General features: G+C 55.9%; 8 protein-coding genes across 8 annotated transcripts; 2 read left to right on the forward strand and 6 right to left on the reverse strand.

Moving 5' to 3' along the window:
* Window positions 1–424: 424 nt before the first annotated feature.
* Window positions 425–2,685, forward strand: CkaCkLH20_07275 (uncharacterized protein; the record flags this gene model as incomplete). Its single annotated transcript, XM_038889992.1, has 3 exons — window positions 425–1,157; window positions 1,656–2,577; window positions 2,628–2,685. 3 exons carry the CDS (start codon window positions 425–427, stop codon window positions 2,683–2,685), a joined length of 1,713 nt encoding a protein of 570 aa, XP_038744916.1.
* Window positions 2,686–3,602: 917 nt separating this feature from the next.
* On the reverse strand, window positions 3,603–3,968 carry CkaCkLH20_07276 (uncharacterized protein; the record flags this gene model as incomplete). The annotated part of the gene is made up of 1 exon (XM_038889993.1): window positions 3,603–3,968. The coding sequence occupies one exon, from the start codon at window positions 3,966–3,968 to the stop codon at window positions 3,603–3,605; it is 366 nt and encodes a 121-aa protein (XP_038744917.1).
* A 597-nt stretch (window positions 3,969–4,565) lies between these two features.
* CkaCkLH20_07277 (uncharacterized protein) lies at window positions 4,566–5,622 on the reverse strand (the record flags this gene model as incomplete). Its single annotated transcript, XM_038889994.1, has 2 exons — window positions 4,566–5,163; window positions 5,213–5,622. The coding sequence occupies 2 exons, from the start codon at window positions 5,620–5,622 to the stop codon at window positions 4,566–4,568; spliced, it is 1,008 nt and encodes a 335-aa protein (XP_038744918.1).
* Window positions 5,623–7,487: 1,865 nt separating this feature from the next.
* Window positions 7,488–9,032, reverse strand: CkaCkLH20_07278 (uncharacterized protein; the record flags this gene model as incomplete). The annotated part of the gene is made up of 1 exon (XM_038889995.1): window positions 7,488–9,032. One exon carries the CDS (start codon window positions 9,030–9,032, stop codon window positions 7,488–7,490), a length of 1,545 nt encoding a protein of 514 aa, XP_038744919.1.
* Window positions 9,033–9,741: 709 nt separating this feature from the next.
* Window positions 9,742–10,734, reverse strand: CkaCkLH20_07279 (uncharacterized protein; the record flags this gene model as incomplete). The annotated part of the gene is made up of 1 exon (XM_038889996.1): window positions 9,742–10,734. One exon carries the CDS (start codon window positions 10,732–10,734, stop codon window positions 9,742–9,744), a length of 993 nt encoding a protein of 330 aa, XP_038744920.1.
* A 709-nt stretch (window positions 10,735–11,443) lies between these two features.
* CkaCkLH20_07280 (uncharacterized protein) lies at window positions 11,444–14,837 on the reverse strand (the record flags this gene model as incomplete). Its single annotated transcript, XM_038889997.1, has 6 exons — window positions 11,444–12,201; window positions 12,255–12,342; window positions 12,432–12,496; window positions 12,547–12,889; window positions 13,468–14,429; window positions 14,486–14,837. The coding sequence occupies 6 exons, from the start codon at window positions 14,835–14,837 to the stop codon at window positions 11,444–11,446; spliced, it is 2,568 nt and encodes an 855-aa protein (XP_038744921.1).
* A 666-nt stretch (window positions 14,838–15,503) lies between these two features.
* CkaCkLH20_07281 (uncharacterized protein) lies at window positions 15,504–17,152 on the forward strand (the record flags this gene model as incomplete). The annotated part of the gene is made up of 2 exons (XM_038889998.1): window positions 15,504–16,511; window positions 16,559–17,152. The coding sequence occupies 2 exons, from the start codon at window positions 15,504–15,506 to the stop codon at window positions 17,150–17,152; spliced, it is 1,602 nt and encodes a 533-aa protein (XP_038744922.1).
* Window positions 17,153–17,284: 132 nt separating this feature from the next.
* CkaCkLH20_07282 (NADPH-dependent d-xylose reductase) lies at window positions 17,285–20,039 on the reverse strand (the record flags this gene model as incomplete). The annotated part of the gene is made up of 4 exons (XM_038889999.1): window positions 17,285–18,069; window positions 18,121–18,313; window positions 18,843–19,612; window positions 19,694–20,039. The coding sequence occupies 4 exons, from the start codon at window positions 20,037–20,039 to the stop codon at window positions 17,285–17,287; spliced, it is 2,094 nt and encodes a 697-aa protein (XP_038744923.1).
* Between the last annotated feature and the right edge of the window lie 83 nt (window positions 20,040–20,122).

Raw genomic sequence — 20,122 nt, forward strand, 5'->3', positions numbered from 1 at the left:
AAATGAAAACGATAAGGAGTCACTGGTCACAGTTGACACAAGTCCAACCAATGTCTGGATTTGTCCAGCATCATCTTCCGCGATACCTGCCGTCTCTAGGCTTTTCCTTCCAGACACGTGTTAAGGTAACTGCGTACGGACGACAGTTGCTCGGTAAAGAGGAAAGATGGAATCCGAAAGCGCTTTCCTATCGCCTGATGTAGCAGTTGCACTGCAGCCGCTCCCTTCCACTCTGACCGTCAAGGACATGGCTGCCTAGGTACTTAATCCCCCTCCCCCGAAAGACGTTGACGTCCATCTTCTCCGCAACATCTTCTCGACTTCAACTCTTTTTGGTTTTGGCTCAATATCTCCTTGCAAGAATCCATCAGCAACACCCACCAACCCAATAACACACCATTATCACCGCAAGCCGAGCTCAATCATGGGTGCTGCTTATAGCAAGTCTGCCGACTCCAAGAAAGGCATAATGCGAATGCATGGCGTGATCGACCACCAGTCCGCCTATATACTCTTCGTCAACTGCAAGGAGAACAGATCCCCTGTCGATGCGAAAACGAGAAACTGTTACGGCTTCGACCGCTGCCTAGAGCTCGAGCATGAGGGAATTCTATTGGACTTGTACAGAACGTTGTTCAGAATGGGTGTAACCCCTGAGAAGATCGACAAATGGCATCAGCAGAGGAAGCTATACAAGAAAATCACCAAGAAGGCACATCTTCTCCCTCAGCACCTCAGGAAGTGGGCCAAAAGCCACGAGTATATCTGGATTGCGTACGATGAGTCGGGACACGACACCCTCCAAATGGCCATGGCAGAAGCGAAGAACCAAAAAGCGGAGGCCGAAACGGAGGCAAAGGGCAAGGGACACGGAGCGGACGACGCCAACATCACCGGCACCGCCAAAGACGGCGAGAGATCTTCTCAGCTTCTTACTGTTCCACCTACAGGGGATTCTCTGGACTATCCTCCTTTTCCTAAAGATCGTATTTGGGACGGCCCAGATCTGCACTCGAGAGGGGAATCCGGAGATGATGGGGCCACAACAGAATGCCCGTCATCTTCGAGCAAAGACCCGCTGGTTCCTTCGTCTGGCAAGCCAGGCGGTTCAAGCAATCAAGGCAGTTCGAGCAGCCAAGGCGCTTCGAGCAATCAAGGTGAGCTGAGAAGGAGGCAGCCCGTGTAGTGCCTATGCAGGGCTAGACTATCAAACAAAATAAGGATCGAGGGGGAAATATTATTTGGAGGACACAGTATGAGAATCGCAGTTGATTCGATTGTCGACTGATGGAGGTTTTGGGAGTGGCCGTTGTAGAGAGCAGCAACCGTTCTTAGCATGAATACACGATGTTCGGACTTCATATTGCAATTGACCATTCTCTCTATTGACGTACAAGGCCAAATGGCCTTCGGTATCTTAATTTGCCTTTTTTTGACTTCGTTTCAATCTAGCTGTACGTGGGAAGGTGGCCCCTTCAGTCGCTCTTGCCGCTTCCGCGCCTTTTTTGCAAAACGGCCGCTTTGGCGACGGCCATCACACAAACCTCTTCACGATATCAAGAACCCTCCACCAGCATCACTATTCCACAGGTTCAGGTGGTATAATTATTTCCCTTCCACAGACTTCTGCAAAGCAACTGACATCTCTGCTATAGATCAACCCCGTCGCAACACGATGCCTACCTGCTCCAAGCCCAGTCCCTCGGAGGGCAAGACGCTGTCCTTGCGCGAGAGGATCCAAAAGTCCAGAGCTTTCACCTCGAACAACCCCTCTTTCGACCCGGACGCCTTCCTCCAGGCACGCCTGGCCGCGGCCAAGACCACCGCCGAGAAGCTCTGCATATCCGCCCGCGCGAGCACGATCCCCGCCGACGAACAGACCCTGAAGGACTTTGGCTTCGACAAGTGCCTTTTCGACGCCGACAAGGTGACACTGCTCAGCATCTACCGTCTCCTCGTCGTCGGGATGGGGGTCTCGTCCCGCGAGCTGCGAGAGTGGGCCGAGGAAGGTGCGCTGGCGATTGGGAGGAACGTCGCGATTGAGTTCCAGACGAGGCGCAGACTTGTGCCGGAGGAGTATTGCCAGTTCTTTCTGATGAATCAGAAGAGTATTTGGGGGTTGGAGGATGTTGTTGACTTTGAGGCCGGGGCTGACATCACGATGTCGGAGGCGGTTGGCGAGACGGCTGGGGCCGGGTCGGGAAAGTCTGCGAGTGGGAAGGGGGACGTCATTGTGATCTTGGATTCTTCTGATGAAGAGATTGAGGCGGAAAAGACTGGCGAGAAGGCCGAGGAGCCGCGCGAGAAGCCGAGCAAGGCCTCCAACGCGGCTTCTGCCTCCGCGACCAAGATCAGCGAGTCCCAGATCAAGCCGGAGACAGCCGATTCGACGACTTCCAAGCCCGGAGATAAGGCATTCCAAACCAAGTTCAAGAAGGCCAACCCAATTCCCTACAAGCCCCGCAACAAAAGGTACTTCAAGAATAAGGGCTTTGCACGTGGCCCTCCCGAGAAGTACATGATGACCAGAGATGGCTCCGTCACTGGGAAGAGAGGTCGCGACTCGTCTTCGCCTGAGTAAGTTTTGTGTATCCGTACTTCGAACGTGGACTAATCTTATCTCCCAGGACTACACCTCAACCACCTTCGAAGAAGCGCAAGTTTACCAAGAAATCTTCTAAATAATCGCCGGGTCTTTCTCAATTTGCCTACATAACAGGCCACTACTTCTTTGCATACATACAGTCATCTAGGTATGATTTTGGGCCAGAATTGGGTTGCTCGAAGAATAGCGGCTGACAGCGAACCAGACATTATCACAAAGACGCAGTGGGCATTTACATTCGCCATTTGGTACGAATAGGGGGGGAATAGCATGGCACGGTTGGACAGAAGAGGGCTCGGGAGGGTTGCTACAATACGAAGACCTCAGGTGGGCTTTGGACTTGCCGTTGGTCTTGGGAAGGATCTAGGATTATGCCGACCCGTACTTGATCGATATCACAAATTTCGAATTGGAATTACTCAAAGCACCCAGTTATCATTCAGACGCGTCCCAGTTATTAGTTATTGACAACATGTATTCCTACTAAGGACCGAGGTGTTCCTTTCGTTGTGGAGGGCACTGTTCGAAAACGCAGCTGCCTCTTCTTTTAATCAATAACCTCTGAGGCTACACCAACGTCCAGATACTCGCTATGTCGTCTGGATGGGTCCCATTCACGCCAGATCTGCGAGACCAAAGTACAAGATAGTTTTTCGATGAAGAGACTCTTTATCGCGGAGAGTGGCAGACGAGAGAGGACGGCCAGAAGATCTAGGAAACAAGTTAGCAATAAGTAATCAGAGAAATGGAGAGAGAGACACCCACCTCAAGCCTCTTCCTTCTCGATTTTACGATCGTCCGGCTTGGCAGACCAGACCGCCCGGTCAGCCTCGCTACACCGCCACACAAACCCGGGACCGGGAAAGCCATCCTCGCCCGGCACCTCACCATTCTGACTCCGCAGAAACGCCTCCAGAAAGTCGTCCATGCCGGAATGACACGCGTTCTCCGCCGCGGCGCGCTCGAGCGCGATGCCGACGTTGTCAAAGTCCTCCTCCTAGATGAACTGACTCCTGTCGAACCACTGGCGCAGGGCGTCGTCGTCCGCCGAGCCGCCCCTGAGCTTGTACACGGCGTTGATGTAGGCGGCGATCTGCGGCTTTCCCTGGGCGATGCGCATGCTCCGCAGCTGCCCGGTGCCGATCCCCCAGTCGGTGGTGACGGTGCGGTAGAGGGCGACGAGGTTGCGCATGTCGGAGACGGCGAGGACGCGGTCGAAGCCGAAGTGCTGGGGCGTGGACTCGTCGTGGCCGAACATGTCGCGGGCGGCGGCGATGAGGGCGTGCCAGGTCCTGTTGGCCTCGGCGCGTTCCTCGTCCGTGGGGGGCTCGGGGCTCGTGGTTGTGTCTGTGGTGCTGGACATGGTTGCTGGAGTGAGAGAGGTTGGATGGTGACGATGTGGACGTTGGATTGTCCGGCGGCAGGGTCCTGGATCGCGCGTTGAGTTGGAGCGGAGATAGTCGCCTGGGTCAATAGAAGGGGTGAAACGAGAGATGGAGAGTGACAATGATAGTAGAAGGGAGAAGAATGATGGAAGGTACTGGAAGTTCAGGCAAAGGCAGTCGCAGACGGTGGTTGACGGTGGACGACGGGTTGGGAAGGACCCAGGTGAAAGTCTCATTGGAACGGCTCAGAAAAGAAAAACCAAACAATATGCACTTTTAAAGAGATCACTGCGAGATGGCGACCTTTCATTGTGAAAGGTGTGTGTTAGGATCCTGCCTAACTACCTAGATACCACAGAGATGACACGGGAACATCCAGAACCCATCTTCCAACTCAGAGAAGTAAGTCGAGCAACAGCCCATAGCCAACCATCATGCCATCTCCATGTATCCTAACAAGTGACGGAAGCTGCACGAGGGCATGACCAGTCCTAGACGTTGGCAAGTCCTGTCTGATCTGTGTTAGTGGGAGCGCGGTACAAGCAAACAGATGAATACTGACCAGAAGGAAAAGGCTACTCATCCTCGTGCCGCATGCCTCCAACCATCTGCTGAATCATGCGCTCGACCTCCTCGTCAGTGGGATACTTCTCCTTCTCTGAGCCGGCCTCGCCAGCCTTGCTGCGAAAAGTACCATCCGCGCTCTTCTTCACGTTTCCAAACATCTCCTCGGCAGAAACCATCTTGATCTCGAGCTTGTGGGTGATGGGCTTCGTGACGCCGGGCTGGCCCGGCACAGGGTGGTTGAGGGTGATGTCCTGGAAGACAGGCTCGCCGCCCTGCGCCTTCTGCATTCCCTTGAGCTCATCCGCGATGCCCTTAAGGTTCATGCCGGGGCAGTACATCATGGGGAGGACGGGGCGGCCGTCGGCGGCGCGGAGGGTGTGGCAGCTGGTGCGGTCGTGGTCGCCCTCGGCGTTGGCGGGCTCGCCGCGGGGCTCTCGGGCCTCCTTTTCCTTGCTGACCTTGACCATGCCGTCGAACATGGCCTCGAGCTGCTTCTGCATGTCGGCGTGGTTGCCGTTGAGGGGCTTGGCGGCGGCGGCGTTGAAGATGGCGCGGGTCTCGGCGTTGGCGTGGGCGGGGTCCCAGATGTAGCGGTTGCGGGTCAACCTGTTCAAATTTGGTCAGCGAGCTGTATTAGTGTAAGGATGGGGGGGACAGGTACCAGCGGAAGGAGTCCTTCAGCCGATTGACGTCCTCCGGGTTGGGGAGGCCCTTTTCGAGGGCCTCGCGCAGCTTCGACATCATGTTCCGCAGAAGGACCTTCTTGTCCTCGAACATCCAGGCCTGGAGGGTGGAAGGCGCGACGTCGAGGGTGGTAGTCATGACGTGGCGGTAGACGTTCAGAAGCTGGAAGGAGTCATGCTCGGAGTGGGCGCGGTCGAAGCCAAAGTCCTTGATGGTCTGCTCGTGGGTGGGGATCTTGCCGACGATGATGAAGGCCTTCAGGATCTCAGCAGTCGCCTTGCCGGAGGTGTCGATGCCCTCGGCGGCGTCGACGGGCTTGGTGGTGTTGGAAGGGGTGGCGGTCGCCTCGGCGGAGGAAGCTACGTTTGCGTTGCTGGACATCTTGAATGAGAATGGATGAGTTGATCTGGAGCAAGCCGTTAGCGATGGATACCGAATGCTTCGGGAAGGCTTGCCTAGAATCAGTGTTTGGGCTGGAAAGTGGGATGGGGGTAAGATGGTGGTTGCTGAGAGGGAAGCAATGAGCAGTGGATGATGAAAGGGTCGGATGGAAGAGTCAGTGTTAGTTGAAAGAGAGAAGGTGGGAAAGAAAAATTTCACCCCAGGCAGGAGCAAGAGCAAGCGTGATTTCACATACCCAGTGGCAGAATCATGAGCGGCCTGTTGCAGATTTGACGGGTCAAAACGGCGGCTTGCAAACGGGGTGCCGTGTTAATCGGGTAGATCCTCCCGACATCCTGAAAATTTCTCTTTTCCTCTTCAGCTTGATCTTGTTGCGCTTGCTTCTGGCTGGCCATGCCGGGTAGGTCGGCTGTTCAAGTCAGCCGGGCACAACGAGACTGGCGATACTTGCGCTAACACGCCAGGCTTCGTTCGTAAGGCGGCCAAATGTTTGATTTCCGATTCGACCTGGTATTACACTACCTCCAGGACAGCTCCCCTTTTATCTTTCCATTGTCTTCACTGGCTGGTCCAGTGAGATGAAGAAGAGAGGTCGGTGTCTGGGGAGATAGGTGTGGTGGGCATGGCGTGCGAACCAGTCGCGTTGCGGACCAGCGGAGGGAAGAAGGACGGATGGACGAGGAAGAGGTGGGAGGACGGTTATCGGGCTTTTTGTAGGGGATTGAATTGATTCCATCAAGGTCATCTGCAGAAACTTTCACGAGGCCGTCCATCTTGTCAACGCATGACTTGTCAAGGTTGATGTGACGACGCCCGCAACCAGAGGGGTACGCCAGGGCATTTGGAGGCGTAAGTCTGGCATGGTCAGCCTCACGAGCTCGAGGGGTGATAGCTATTAAGTCCTCTACCAGATACGGACCATAGACTGTGGTCGTGTCGTGTTTGGATGACCAGTAAACTATACGGTAAGGTGGGTGGCGAAAGACGCCAAACTGTCGACGTTGACGATTGACTCGAGCACGAGGCAGCCCTGCATTTTTCCTGCCCCAGGAGCAAACCTGACTTCACGTGCGGCGGGGCTGTCACTCAGAGGTAGAATCACACGCGGCTTCTTGCAGATATGACTGATCAATATGGAGGTTTGCAAAAGGCATGGTGTGTTGATCAGGCAAGCAAGGTCGCCGAATTTTCTGCTTGCTGACGGGAGAGAAATGAGGACACCATCCCAAGTTTGACCGTTTGACAACGCGTACTTGGTCGGGTATCTTTGTTGTGCTTGGGGCACGGTTAAACGGGAGGAACACGACGATTGTGGCTCTTATGATCCGCCGTTGCATTCATCATTAGTCCAGACTGATGCCTCCCGGGCATTTCAAACGAAAGACCGTGTTCTGTTTGCTTTATGTTCCAGGATCAAAGAGGATGTCTTTCAAAGTACTCTTGGTGAATGAGCCCATTGTCTCTTCCAGGTAGTTCAGGGATCCATGGTTCGATAAGGTACATGATATGACTCTCAGGCCGAACCAAAATACTGTCAGAATATGTGAAGCCCAATTCCCAGAGAATGCGGTCCCAAATGTGGACATGTGATACAACCAAGCCAATACTCCCATGTGCTAGCCTGGAAACCCATGTAATCCCAGAATGAGACCAATGCCTGAACTCCAGCCTGGTTCCAGTTGCAATTAGTGGCGAGTGCTCGTCTTTAGGTAAACAGCAATGACGGCAGGCAGAAAAAGTGAGCATGCTGGAGACCACAGCTGGAACCACGGAACGGAACCTGTAGACACAATAAAGTCAGTAACTCGGAATTACAAACGAAGAGTACGACTCACAGTTACCGCCTACTTGCCATCGTTGTTCGCATCCACGGCAGTCGAATCAGCAATGGAAGCCACCTCTCCCTTCTTCGCAGTCTCCTCGAGAGTCATGGACGACAAAGCAGACGCAGTCTCCTCAGTAGAGGAAGCAGCAGCGGCGGCGCGCCGGGCCTCCCGCGTCTTCTGGACGAAGTCGGCCCTGGCCTGCCTGGCCAGCGCGATAGCCTCGTCGTAGGAATCCGTGACCAAGACGACCGTCTCAGTTTCATCCGCGTCCTGCCGAACCACCTTGACGCGCTCCGGGTCGTCGCCGTTGTTCCGGTTCCTGCCAGGATAGATCAGCAAGGCCCCCTGATCGACGTGGGGCGAGATGCGCAGGTAGGCCAGGTGGACGCCGTCGGCGGCGTGCTCGTTGATGTCGTCCATCATCTTGGCTCGGGTGTCTCTGTTCAAGGTTCTCGAGCGGCCGAGACGGGAGTCAGGCGGCACCTCCTCGAGGCCCTTCATGACGGCCTCCTTGTCCCTCGTGGTGTTGAGCGGGCCGAAGATGTAGCGGTGGTCACGGAACCAGTCGTACGCGGCCAGGAGCTTTCCGATATCGTCATCGTCGAGGTTGGAGGAAAGCTTCGTGATGACAGCCTCGTCAATAGAGGCAGCCGCAGGGACAGACTGCCTAGAGCTGGGCTCAGAGTTGAGGTCTCTGGTACCAGGGAAATGGGTGACAAAGCCGCTGCCTGTCTCTTTATTGAGAACGTAGCAGCCGGCAGTCTCCGGCACCTCCCGCGTCGTGTCGATGTTGACGCCGCCTTCTTCGTGGATGCCGGCGTACTGGAAGTCGAACGCCTGGTTGACGTGCTTGAAGATGTCCTTGTGGTGGCGGATGAGCCAGTCGAAGTTGTCCGTGATCCAGTCGGCCTGCTCCTCGTCGGGGCAGCCGCAGGCGGCAGTCCACTGGACGGCGTGGATGAACTTGGCCTGGGCAAAGGGGACGAACTGCTTGACGGCGATGAGCTTCTGCACGACGTGCAGGGGAGCCTTGAGGAGGGTGGTCAAGCAGCGGTAGAAGTCAAGGAGCTCGGAGGCAACCTCGTCGCTCTCGCACTGGTCGAAGCAGAAGTCGGCGACGGTCTGCGGGTCGGTGGGGATCTTGTCGGCTTCGATGGCGTCCTTGAGGTGCTCGGCGGGCGTGATGGGGTACTTGTCGCCGAGAGCAACGCGGAACACGGTCTGGACGCGGTCCTGGACGACCTCCTCGCCGTTGGCGATCCAGGTCTGAATGTCGGAGGGGGTGATCTTAAGGATGCCCGCGAGGCAGTGGTAGAGATTCATGAGGGCGGCTCTGTCCTTGCGCAGGTAGCAGCGATCGAAGCGGAAGGCCTCGACGGTACGGTTCTCCTTGGGGACCTCGCCGATGTCGATGGCCTCCATCAAGATCTCGACCGGAGCCTTGGCACTGAGCTTGGCATCGATCTCCTTGTCTTTACGGGCTATGATCTCCAAGATGCCCTTCCGAATTACTTCCATGTAGTGGTTCAGAATCTCTGACTCGTTGTCGCTGGTGCTCGCCATCTTGTCTGGATGGATCGTGGATCGTCGGACTGCTTGGCTGGTCAGCTGCGGGACGCTATAGAACTGTTGGATGAGAATTCGTAATGAACGACTTACCAGGTTCAAAATTGCAATCTTTGGTGCTGTTACGGAGACCAGAGGGAAACGCAAATGGCTCTGGAAGCTTGAGATGACCGAGTGAGGTGGAAGAGACCAAATGTGGTGGGTGTCGTGGGTGATGCTGGCGGGTCAGGCACAGGTGGTGAAGGCGGTCGCGCACATACGGGCCAAGAAAAGTGAGATGGAACATACGGTGACCTGCAGATATTCAGGAACAAGGTGGCTCTCTAGGGGTTTGTCTGTTTGTCCCAAAGTGAAGCCGGATTTTCTTTTCTAGGCAAGAGAACAAACGGTGAGATTCGAGTGCCGTGCAGGCCCTTTCTAAGCGGCAACAGCCCTTTTTTCACCAGCATATCAAACGGTCTTGCGAATCAAGATCAATCATCATGATCAAAAATGGTAAACGGCTAGTCCATACCAACTTATCTCGTTCCGTGATTGCAAATCCTATGGGTTTCTCCTCGCGTCCAGACTACAGCTATCAAGATGACTCCGTTTGATGCCAGCAGCCGCTGCCACGTCACTCAATTCAAGCCCTTTCCACCAGTGTCCATCATCTGTGATTGATATCAGTTCCCGTTCCAAGGGTTAAAATGAGTGAGACTGTTGATCAACCACGGTTGATGGCGCGGGCGTGCGGCAGCATGTCCTTAAATCTGACAGCCAGGTCCGGAGTGCGGAAAAGGGCCCTGGACTCGCCATCGGCGTCGTCGGCGTCCCAGATCCACTGGTTCTCCGTGACGAACTCAACGAGGCCGGCAGGGAGACTGTCTTGCTTCTTGATGAACTCCGTCTTGATCTTCTGGCCCAGAGGCTTGAGGCCTTGGGCGTTCCAGGTGTGCAGAGTAGCCGGCTTGACGCCACAGGTGGAGAGGAGATGAGTGTAGACCTTGAGGAGGCGCTTCCTCTCGGGCGCGAAGTGGCATCGCGACATGGCGTAGTCGGTCATGTGCTGAAGCTCTGGCGAGTCCTTGCGGGCGGCGATGTGGGCAAGAAGGGTATCGGTAGTGGTTCCCGTGATGGAGATCTCGTTGGCTGCCTGGTCGGAGATCTCGACATTCTCTCTGCCGTAGACTTTGTCGGCAGCCTGATTGACGATGGCGGAGAGATCCTCGATGCCAGCCTCGATCTTCTTTCTAGTAGCCGGGTCCGCCATGCAGACGCCCTTCATCATCTCGACGTAACTCTGTCTGTCCGGCATTCGCTCTCTGATTTGGGCGTTCAACTCGTGCATACTTAGAGAAGACTGGGGCCTGACGTCGATGACGGTTCCGGTTGCGAGGGAAACGCTGGCGATAGTGCGGTCGTTGAGGTAGAACCAAGTGTAGACCTTTTTGTCGATACGGTGCTTGTTAGCTTCCAGCTCGCGATTGATTTCACCGACGAGGTTCATGGTACCGCGAGCGCGCCACTGGTGGAGAGTCTGATGGGTGATGCCGCAAGTCTTGACCAGAGCAGTGTAGACCTCGAAGAGCATGATGACAGCGACGAGGTCACGGCATCGCTTGAAGCCGAAGTCCTCCAGCGTCTGGGGGTCGATCGGAAGCTCATCTCGGTGGATGGCGGCAAGGAGGATCTCGGCAGTGGTAGATTGGGTCGCCATGATAGTAGTTTGTGAGATGATCTGGATGGCCGACGCAGCGTGTGTCAGTCTTAAGCTTTACTCAATATTCAGAGGGCAGTCACTTACCTTCTGCAATGGCTTTGGTACTTCGTGGTCAGATTTGAGACTTCTGGAAGAGAGATCTCAGGATAAATGGTTCCTGAGGATAAATAGGTGGGCGAATACAAACGAAGTTGAAAAAGTGAGGTAACCAAAGTCTGGGAGGAAGGAGCCGGAGGACTGGCCAACTGCCAATCTCTGATGCAACAAACCGGCACTATTCTGAACTCTTGCCATTCATTCATATCCAACCGTTACTGTTCATTGGTATTCATCTTGATTCATTTATGCATAAAGCAATGAGAACAAGTCATATTTTGCTTTCTTTCTGTGTTATGCAGCAGTTCCGCATGTTTTCCACAAAGAATGCGTCTGGAAGGAATTCCTCGCCATCTCATTGTGCAAAGAAGTCCGACAATTTACCGTCTGATTGAAGCTCCCAGTATCTCAATGTCTAGGTTGCGTAATACGAAATCCATCAGGGGTCGTTCGCTTTCCTCTGCATGTCCTTGGCGTCAGTGCCAATGATCAACTCTCTGAAGAGAGGATACATGACGAATACGCCGGAAAAGGTGAGCAGAGATAAGGAGGAAGAAAACGACAAACACCAACAGTCATAGTGGCCATCGAAACCCGTCCATAATCCTCATCATGCGAGCTGAAGCGCATACAGTTCTCGCTGCTGTTTAGCAAGAGCTCTTGCCTCGTCCTCTGCAATCCTGTCTTCGACTCGTTTCTTTGCGGCGAGAGCCCTCGTAGCGAGGTCCTCATCTTCATCCTGATCCCTCTCGGGGATATACAGATCAAGGTCTGCCCTCCCTGATAAGCAGTGGAGCCGCAGCACATGCCACTGGAGTATGAGTAGATGCCAGTCAGGCAGAAGCGATTCATCGTCGGCCCATATCGTGACAATCTGGCCATCCTTAACGGGTACGGCATCGGCGGGATCTCGCTTTACAAACATGCTGCGGGGATTGGAGGCCTTCTCCGGTTCGGGATAGCGGTCAAATAGACTTTGGCACTCGGTCTTCGAAAGCCAGTGAAATCGGACCTTGATACCGAATTCCATCTTCTTTTGCTCTTTTCGCTCTTTTCTCTCAGCTTCAGGTTCCATCAACCGACGCTTCTTAGCTTTATGCTCCTCCATTTCGGCGTCTGCATACCTATCCGAGGAATTTTGCGACGCAACTGGTTTAGAGGCAACAGGTATGGTCGGTTGCACGATGGAAGAGTGCGCGGCGGCGGCAGAGTGCGGCTTCTGCCTCTCCTCGTATCCCAAGGGCTCCAAGGCAAACTTGCCCTCTTGCCACATGCGATGTAACTGGGTGCTCAGCAAGAGCATATTGGCGGGAGTGTCGATGATATTGTTCTTGCGCCGAAGCTTGTGTCCCATGGAATAGGAACCGGCTTAACCATGAAGCCATTAATGAGATCCATGACTCCTGAGATGGAAGTGGGACGCTTATTTGCGTTCGTTGGGATGATGTGACACGCCTCTGCATCAGCTTTTCCCGTAAAAGGACATACGCTCCGGCCGCGATTCTGCGTCTGAAGAGTTATTAGTTTGAGCTTCGAGAGGGTCCAAGGGGGGCAGTGGGCCACGAAAAGATGCCCTGACGATCATGAATGATTCTTACCAGAGTGCCTGACGTCTTCTCGTGAGATATGTCAAGCTCCGCCGGATCGTTGGGGTTCTTCACGACTGATTAGTGAGTCAGCGGTGTTCTCACGGGTAAGAGTTGATGAACTTACACAGGTAGACCATGTCGGTGAGCCCCCCAAGCACGCGGAAGAACTCATCGCACCGGCGGTTTCTGCGCTTTTCGTCCGCGCCATTCAAGGCGTCGCGGAAGGCCCGCAAACCTCGCCCTTCCCACGTGAGGAGAACGGCCCAGGACCTCAGGGAACGATAACTCTCCTCTCTGTCGTAGTACATGTTGATTGGCGGATGATTCGCCATCTCCTGACGGATTTCGTCAATGATCTCGAGTCGGTCTTCCAAAAGGAGGCCCTCCTCGTCCAGGAAATCCGTGCGGTTCCCCATGTCCTGAAGTACGCGCGTTGGTGTTAAAGATCGCCAAGTTGAGACAAGTGACTGTGGCGGCCGTTAGCAGCTTCTTCCTGATGAGATGCAGTGGTTCTTGGGTGGTCTCGGGACTGGGAAGGGGAAGGTTCGGCGTTCACTTTGTACACTTGGCTCGAAGTTTCGGAGATGCGCACTAAGATGCGACACGTCCCTTTTCAACTGCTATGGCTAACGGGAACCTGTATGGGTAGGAAAACAGTATCTGGATAATGCAATGTGTGGCTGAATATGTAGAATGTAGTTGGTATGACTTTTAGGTTTCCAGAGAAACTACAAACATAATTGAGTGAATCTTTTCTCAATACATTAGATCAGATTCTCGAGTTTCGTGGTGCAAGAATCATGGCGTGTTAACCGGCTGGGCAGTGGAGAAGGTTTCATGACACCGGCCTTATTAGTATAATGGGAGTAGATGCATATTCTTTGACTCATTTCTCAGAAGAAATATTTAGAGTACCTTGAGGATTAACATTATGTCCTGGTTGATTTGATTAGGGTGACTGCTGTCTACTTGCTAAATCGACATTGTGTCCACCTGGAAAAGCTGGGATAATATCCCGAGCGAGCGTCTTATAGTCCGGACGTACCACACCACCATCCTCCGCCAGACGGCGCTCGTCGATCTTCTTATTGGCCCGCTCCATCGCGGCATCTAATCTGTCGCGAAGCATGTCGTTGTTCCGCGGGATGTACAAGTCGGGGTCTGCGGCACCAGTCAGACAATACAGCCGCATAGCGAACCAACGCAGCTGGAGAAAATCCCAGTCAGGGAGGTCGTCGATGTTGTCGGCCCAGATGGTAAAGCTATCTCCGGAACCGTGGACCCGCATCGCAGGGGGGTTGTCTCCGTTGTCCTCCCACTCTTGAAAGAGCAGGCGAGGATCGGAATCCAGATTGGGAGGATCGTCGTCCAGTCCTTCGAGGTTGGTCTTCCGCAGCCAGTGAAAACGCAATTTAATGCCAATCTGCGTGGCCTCCTTCTTGGCGTCCTGGTCGTGATCCTTTGTTGTCGACTGCATCGCCCGGGTCACCAAATCCCGCATCCATGTGACGGAAGCGGCTGGGGGATCCCGTGTGCTCGTCGTTTGCCGGAGAGCAGCCTCCTGGTAAGCCAGCGATCTTGTGGCGGCATCCTCCGACGGCTTCATCCTGGTCTCGTAACCCACGGGTTCCAAAGCGAACCTGCCTCGCTCCCACATGCGCTTCAATGGACCGCTCAGGGTGATTACATTGGCGGCAGTTCCGGTAAGACCACCATTTGGCTCCAACTTTCCCATCAGCCGCCTGATCGATGCTTCATCTCCAAACTGCGAGGTGAGGCGGAACAGGCAATACCACGGGACGGCCTCTTCGTTGCTGGCTCGCGGCGGGATCACGTAAGATGCGTCGCAAGCTGATTTGCCTGTCAGAAAGCAGACGTCGTTTTCGCGGCCGCGTGCCTGTGCATGCAGCTTCTGGGGCAGGGAGGGCGATGCGGCGACGCCCACCCTTGTTTCCTGCGTATCGCGAGCTGCGTCAACGTTTTCCCCTTCAGGCCTCTCTGCAACAACTGAGAAGAAAGTCAGCCACGCAAAATCCCCGTTTGTGAGTGAATCCGAAACTTACAACTCCAGATGAGATCCGGCACTGCAAAAAGGGACGTGATGAGAAGCTTCAGCGGCATTGGCGTTCCCGCATCTTCTTTCGTGACCTCGTCCATCAGCTCTGCGTGGAATTTCTCTAGACCTGGGCGGTTCCAGACCAGTAGGAGCGCCCAACACCTTGCCGAACGAAGCATTTTTCGATGAAAGTCGCACAGTGTCAACCATTCATCCAAAGAGTTTGACAGCTTGGTTCCGATCGCGTGGTGGATCTCGCGGATAAGCTTTAGTCGTTCAGCCAAGGGGAAGGTTTTGTCGTGGAGAAAGTCGTGAACAACCATCTCGCTGGCTAGGGAGGTTTGGGCACTTGTTTGCATGATGGAAGTTGAGAAGGCTGAGCTGGGTGGTTGAGTTGATGTTCCGCAGCTTGTTGGTATCCGTGGGAGGACTGCCATACGAAGGTCTAATTGATGAGAGGGATGGCATGGGGTTTTATGCTGTAACTCACAAGGTGCATATCGGAGATTACGTCGTGTTTTTTTTTTCGTTCTTACTGCGGCCAATGAGAAGAAATGTTTGTGTCACTTCCTACAAGTTGCTAGACCAAGGCGCAAATGATAAAAAGTTTGTGCTTTTCCATCCCGTGGCAAACTTTACAAAGGAGCTCGGTGATCTATCTCAGAATCTGAAGCGGCAGCCCAATGCAAACACAAACTACACAACTGAGTGTGTCCCTATGGTCAAGTTCCATTTTGACGGCTGTATCGATCAGAGAGTCGGTGTTTACGGGTCTGTCCAGCGGAGCCCACATCGGCGTTCCGACCGGAGAGGTGGAGACGCTTTCGGCAAGCCATCCGGATGCGCGCCGGGAATAAAAGTGGATGGACTCTCTTACGTAATTGTCCAGCGCTCTGACTCTCTCCCCCCAGCCCCCGACGAGTGGCGCCATCCCTGTCCGTGACTCCAATTCCCCTTCACAATCACCTTCAACCTCATCTCATTGGCAAACCCAATCCAACCCCATCTGCAAAAGCTGGGAAACAATGCCGCAATCAGAAGAAGCCCAGAGGCCCCTCCTGGCCGACTCTCACCAAGAGTACGGCGCGACCACCGACGACGGCCCGGACCGCGCCGTCCCTCCAGAACTCATCGGCGAGGAACGCGGCGGCACCTTCACTCGCAACCTGGGCACCATCGACGCCTTCGCCATCGTCATCAGCATCGTCATCGGCAGCGGCATCTTCACCTCCCCGGGCTCCATCGACACCAATGTGCCCTCGCCCGGCGCCGCTCTGGTCGTCTGGCTCGTCGGCGGCGTGCTGGCGTGGACGGGCGCCAGCGCCATGGCCGAGCTGGGCACCGCGATCCCTGGCGAGGGCGGCGTGCAGCCCTTCCTGCGGTACATCTACGGCGACGTGTTCGGGTTTCTCGCGGCGTGGACTTGGATCGTGGCCGTCATGCCCGCGACGCTCGCCATCCTCTCCATCGTCTTCGTCGAGAGCATCTTCTCCGCCGGCGGGGTGACGGACCAAGCGGGCGCCGTCTCGCACAAGCTGTTCTCGATTCTCATCCTCATCATCATGAACGGCGCCAACTCCATCAGCACCAAGGCCAGCACCCGCCTCAACAACCTCTTCGTGGTCACCAAGTTCGTCAGCATCGCCGCCGTCGTGCTTGCCGGGATCATCGTGGTCATCCTCCAGGCCTCGGATCATGATGGGGACATTGGCGGACGGGACTGGTTCAACAGGCCGTGGTTCGAGAACCGCAACACCATTCTGCCGGGCGGCGGTGAGATCGACTGGAGCAAGATCGGGGCGTGGGATATGCTTGGCTTCTACTCGGCTGCTCTGTACGGCGCTCTCTGGGCCTACTCGGGCTGGGACAAGGCCATCTACGTCACGGCGGAACTTCAAGAACCCGCCCACCAGCTGCCTCTCGCCATCAACTCTGCGGTGCCGACGATCATTATCTGCTTCATCGCGGCGAATGCGGCTTACTACATCCTCCTCCCCTGGTCCGTCGTTTCCACGACGGACAGCGTCGCAGTGGTAAGTTTCTCATCCGTGAGTCACGTCACCCATACTAATGTTTTCAGACCGCTATCAACCGCCTTCTCGGGCCCGCTTTCGGCATCGTCGCTGCAATCCTCATCTGCCTCGTCGTTGCCGGCTCCCTCCTCGGCAACTCCTTCGTGGCAGGCCGCATGACGGTCGCCGCCTCCAACTTCAACTGGCTCCCCAAGTTCCTCGGCTTCGTCGGCCGCGTCGGCGTCAAGTCCGACGAGAGCTCCCCAGCCGAATCATCTGACGAGTCTGAAGGTCTTACCAAGGAGAAGTCGGACGCGCCCCTCAACGCCCTCCTCTTGTCCACGATCCTGTCAGCCTTATACATTCTCTTTGGCAACTTCCGCGCTCTCCTCACCTTCAACGGCCTGGGCGAGTACACCTTCTTCTTCCTGACGGTCTTCGGCTCGATCATCCTCCGGTTCCGGGAGCCGATGCTGCGCCGGCCGTACAAGCCGTTTGTGCTCATTCCTGTGGTGTTCGCTGTTGTGAGCGGTTTCGTGGTGGTCAGAGGCGCCATCTTCGCCCCTGTTCAAGCTCTGATTTTGATTGTGCTGTGGCTCGTCGGGCTCGGCTTCTACTGGGCCAGAAGGAAGTATGCTGCGAGAAGTGCGAGAGTTGAGTAGACCCCGGCGTTTGACTTATCCACGGGAAATGCGACCGCGACAGTGACTACACGAAATGAAACATGTAGAGAAGACATAAACTGCTTTTACGATCTCAAGACTAGACTAGATCCAATTTTACAGCCAATTCAATTACAACTCCTCGCTCGTCTCCTCATTCTTGCCAGGGTCATCCAAATCAGCAAACAGCCTCACACCCCAGTTGCGTCCCGGGTTGCTGAGCCTGTGCTTCTTATCATGCTTCCCAATCTCCTTCAACTCCTCCTCGCTGAACTTGACCTCCAGAGCCTTCTTATTCGATACGATGTGCTCGTCCTTGGTGCTCTTCGGGATCACGATCGTGCCCCGCTGCACGCCCCACGCCAGCACGGCCTGGAACACGCTCACGCCCTTCCTCTCCGCGATCCGCACCCAGTACTCGTCGCCCTGGATCGCGGGGATGTCGTCGCGGTACGTCGGGTTCGTGTTGGCCAGCGGCGAGTACGCGATCACCTCGATGCCCTTCTCCCGGTGCCAGTCCACGAAGGACTGCTGCTGCAGGTACGGGTGCGTCTCGAACTCGTGCGCGTACGGCTTGATCTCGGCCACCCGCAGGATCATCTCGACGTCGGCCTTGGCGAAGTTGGACAGCCCGATGTGGCGCGTCAGGTTCGCCCGCACGAAGCCCTCGAGCGTCTTCCAGGTGTCGACGAGGGAGGTGTCGCGGTCCAGCTTCGTGGTGCCCGGGAGGAAGGCGACGGGCCAGTGGATCAGGTAGAGGTCGAGGTAGTCGACGCCGAGGTCGGCGATGGATTTCTTGATGGCGGCCTCGGCTTCCTCCTGGCGGTGGTCGGTGTTCCACAGCTTCGAGGTGATCCAGACGTCCTTGCGCGCGACGCCGCTGGCGGCGAGGCCCTTGCCGGTCTCGTCCTCGTTTCCTGGGATGGTTAGTGAAGGTCAATTGCAAAACTCGAGAGATTGAAGCGTACTATAGATCTTGGCGGCGTCGATGTGGTCGTACCCGACCTCCCCGACCGCGAACTCAACAGCATGGGCAACCTTGCCCTTATCAGAAAGCCAGGTCCCCAGACCCAGCGCGGGGATCTTGTCGAGACCCGGAAGAGAAGCTTGGGCCAGGCCCGCGGCGGCGGCGGCGGTAGTCAGCGCCTTCAGAAACACCATCTTGTTCGAATCGTCAATGTCTCTGTTGGTGATGTTTTGGCGATGTTGCTACCCGGCCTTACGAAGAGGGAAGAGAGGGGGGAAAGGCTACTCTTTTTACACTCTTTATCATCCCAAAAGAAAAAAATCCCCCTCCCTTGCACGCAAATCGCATCATTCACATCGCCCCACCGCTTCGCTTGAACCCCCCCCCTGCTGGCGCTCTGCGGAGGTGATAGGACCGTGACATCATCCATCTCCTCACTTACACCACCCGCGGACCGTGTCATTGACACGCGCAACGTCGCAGCTCGAGCACGTCAACGCTCCTCAATGGCTATGAAGCATCTTCTTCTTCTTAACTTTAGCTTTGCTTTTCATCGCATTGTTCTGCAGCTGCAAGAGAGAAACATCAAATCTCACATCCACAACATACCGAGGCCCATTACCACCACCAACAGCAAGCTCAGGGATCCCGTCCGCGGCGCTGCGCCCGAAGAGGAAGGTGACGAGGCCTCCACAGCGGCCATAGCTCCCCTGCCGACCCCACGAGCCCGCCTCCGCCATCGGTCCCGACACCGGCGCCAGCCGTCGCCGCCGGCATCCTTGTACCGGTACCGGTCCCCGTGCCGTTCGCGGCCAGCATCAGCACGGCCTTGACGCTCTCGTACGCCGGTTTGGGGTTGAAGTCCCTATCGAACAGACACGCGTCCCCCTGCCCCTGGAACGTCGACGGGATCCAGGAATTCTTGTCGGAGAACTGCCATACCACGACGCCCACGCACGCCTTGGTATCCACGCACGCCTTCACCACATTCGCGTAATCCGTCGCCTGCTGCCTCACAGCGGCATCGTCAGCCGGAAGCTTCCCGTGCCGGACGTCCAGCTCCGTCAGCGCGACTTCCACTCCCATATCCGCGAACCGCGCAAACACCTTGGATAGACCCTGCGTGGACGGCGTCTTGCCGACCTCGAAGTGGCCCTGGAAGCCGACGCCGTCGATCCTGACCCCGGCCGCTTTCAGATCCGACACGATCTTGGCGGCGCCGTCCGTCTTGGGGGAGTTGAATTCCAGACTGAAATCGTTGTAGTACAGCTTGGCGGCGGGGTCGGCGGACGCGGCGGCGGCGAAGGAGACGGGGATGAAGGAGGGCCCGAGGGTGCGGGAGAAGACGCTGTCGCGGAGGGAGCCGTCGTCGGCGAGGGCCTCGTTGACGACGTCCCAGGAGTAGCAGGCGCCGGCGTAGTGGGAGACGACGTTGGAGATGTGGGCTTGGATCACAGGGGTGAGGGTCTCTGGGGTCCATGTCCCTTGGGAGACTTTTCGTCTCGTCAGCCACACACTCCTTCTCTCCCTCTGTCTTCCTCTTGATTGCGGAATAATGTGAACGTGAAACGTACCAAAAGACGGAAGCTGCGAGTGCCACGTCAACGCGTGACACCTCATCATCTGCTTATTCGCGCGCGCGACGGCGAGCACGGCGTCCGGGTTCGTAAAGGTGAACTGGCCCTCCGTCTTCTCCGTCGCGTCCCACTTCTGGCTGTTCTCCGGCACGAGCAGGCCGAACTCGCCGGTGCGGTTGAGCACGGCCGTGTAGGCCGCGTCGGCGAACTGCGCCGTGTCCGTGGCGGTGCCGAAGAAGAGCTTGCCGTTCTTGACGGCGAGCTCGTGAAGGCCCTGCGCGGCGGCGAGGGGACCGCAGAGAGAGGCTAGGAGGAGGAGGGGTATTGTTGTGATTCTGGCCATTGTTGGAGCTGTGGGTGCCAAGGATGGCTGTTGAGATGAGATGAGATGGTGGGTGTTATTCGACGTGTCGTCCCATGGAGGGC

This window comes from Colletotrichum karsti, assembly GCF_011947395.1.
Source record: "Colletotrichum karsti strain CkLH20 chromosome Unknown Scaffold22, whole genome shotgun sequence".
Classification (NCBI taxonomy): domain Eukaryota; kingdom Fungi; phylum Ascomycota; class Sordariomycetes; order Glomerellales; family Glomerellaceae; genus Colletotrichum; species Colletotrichum karsti.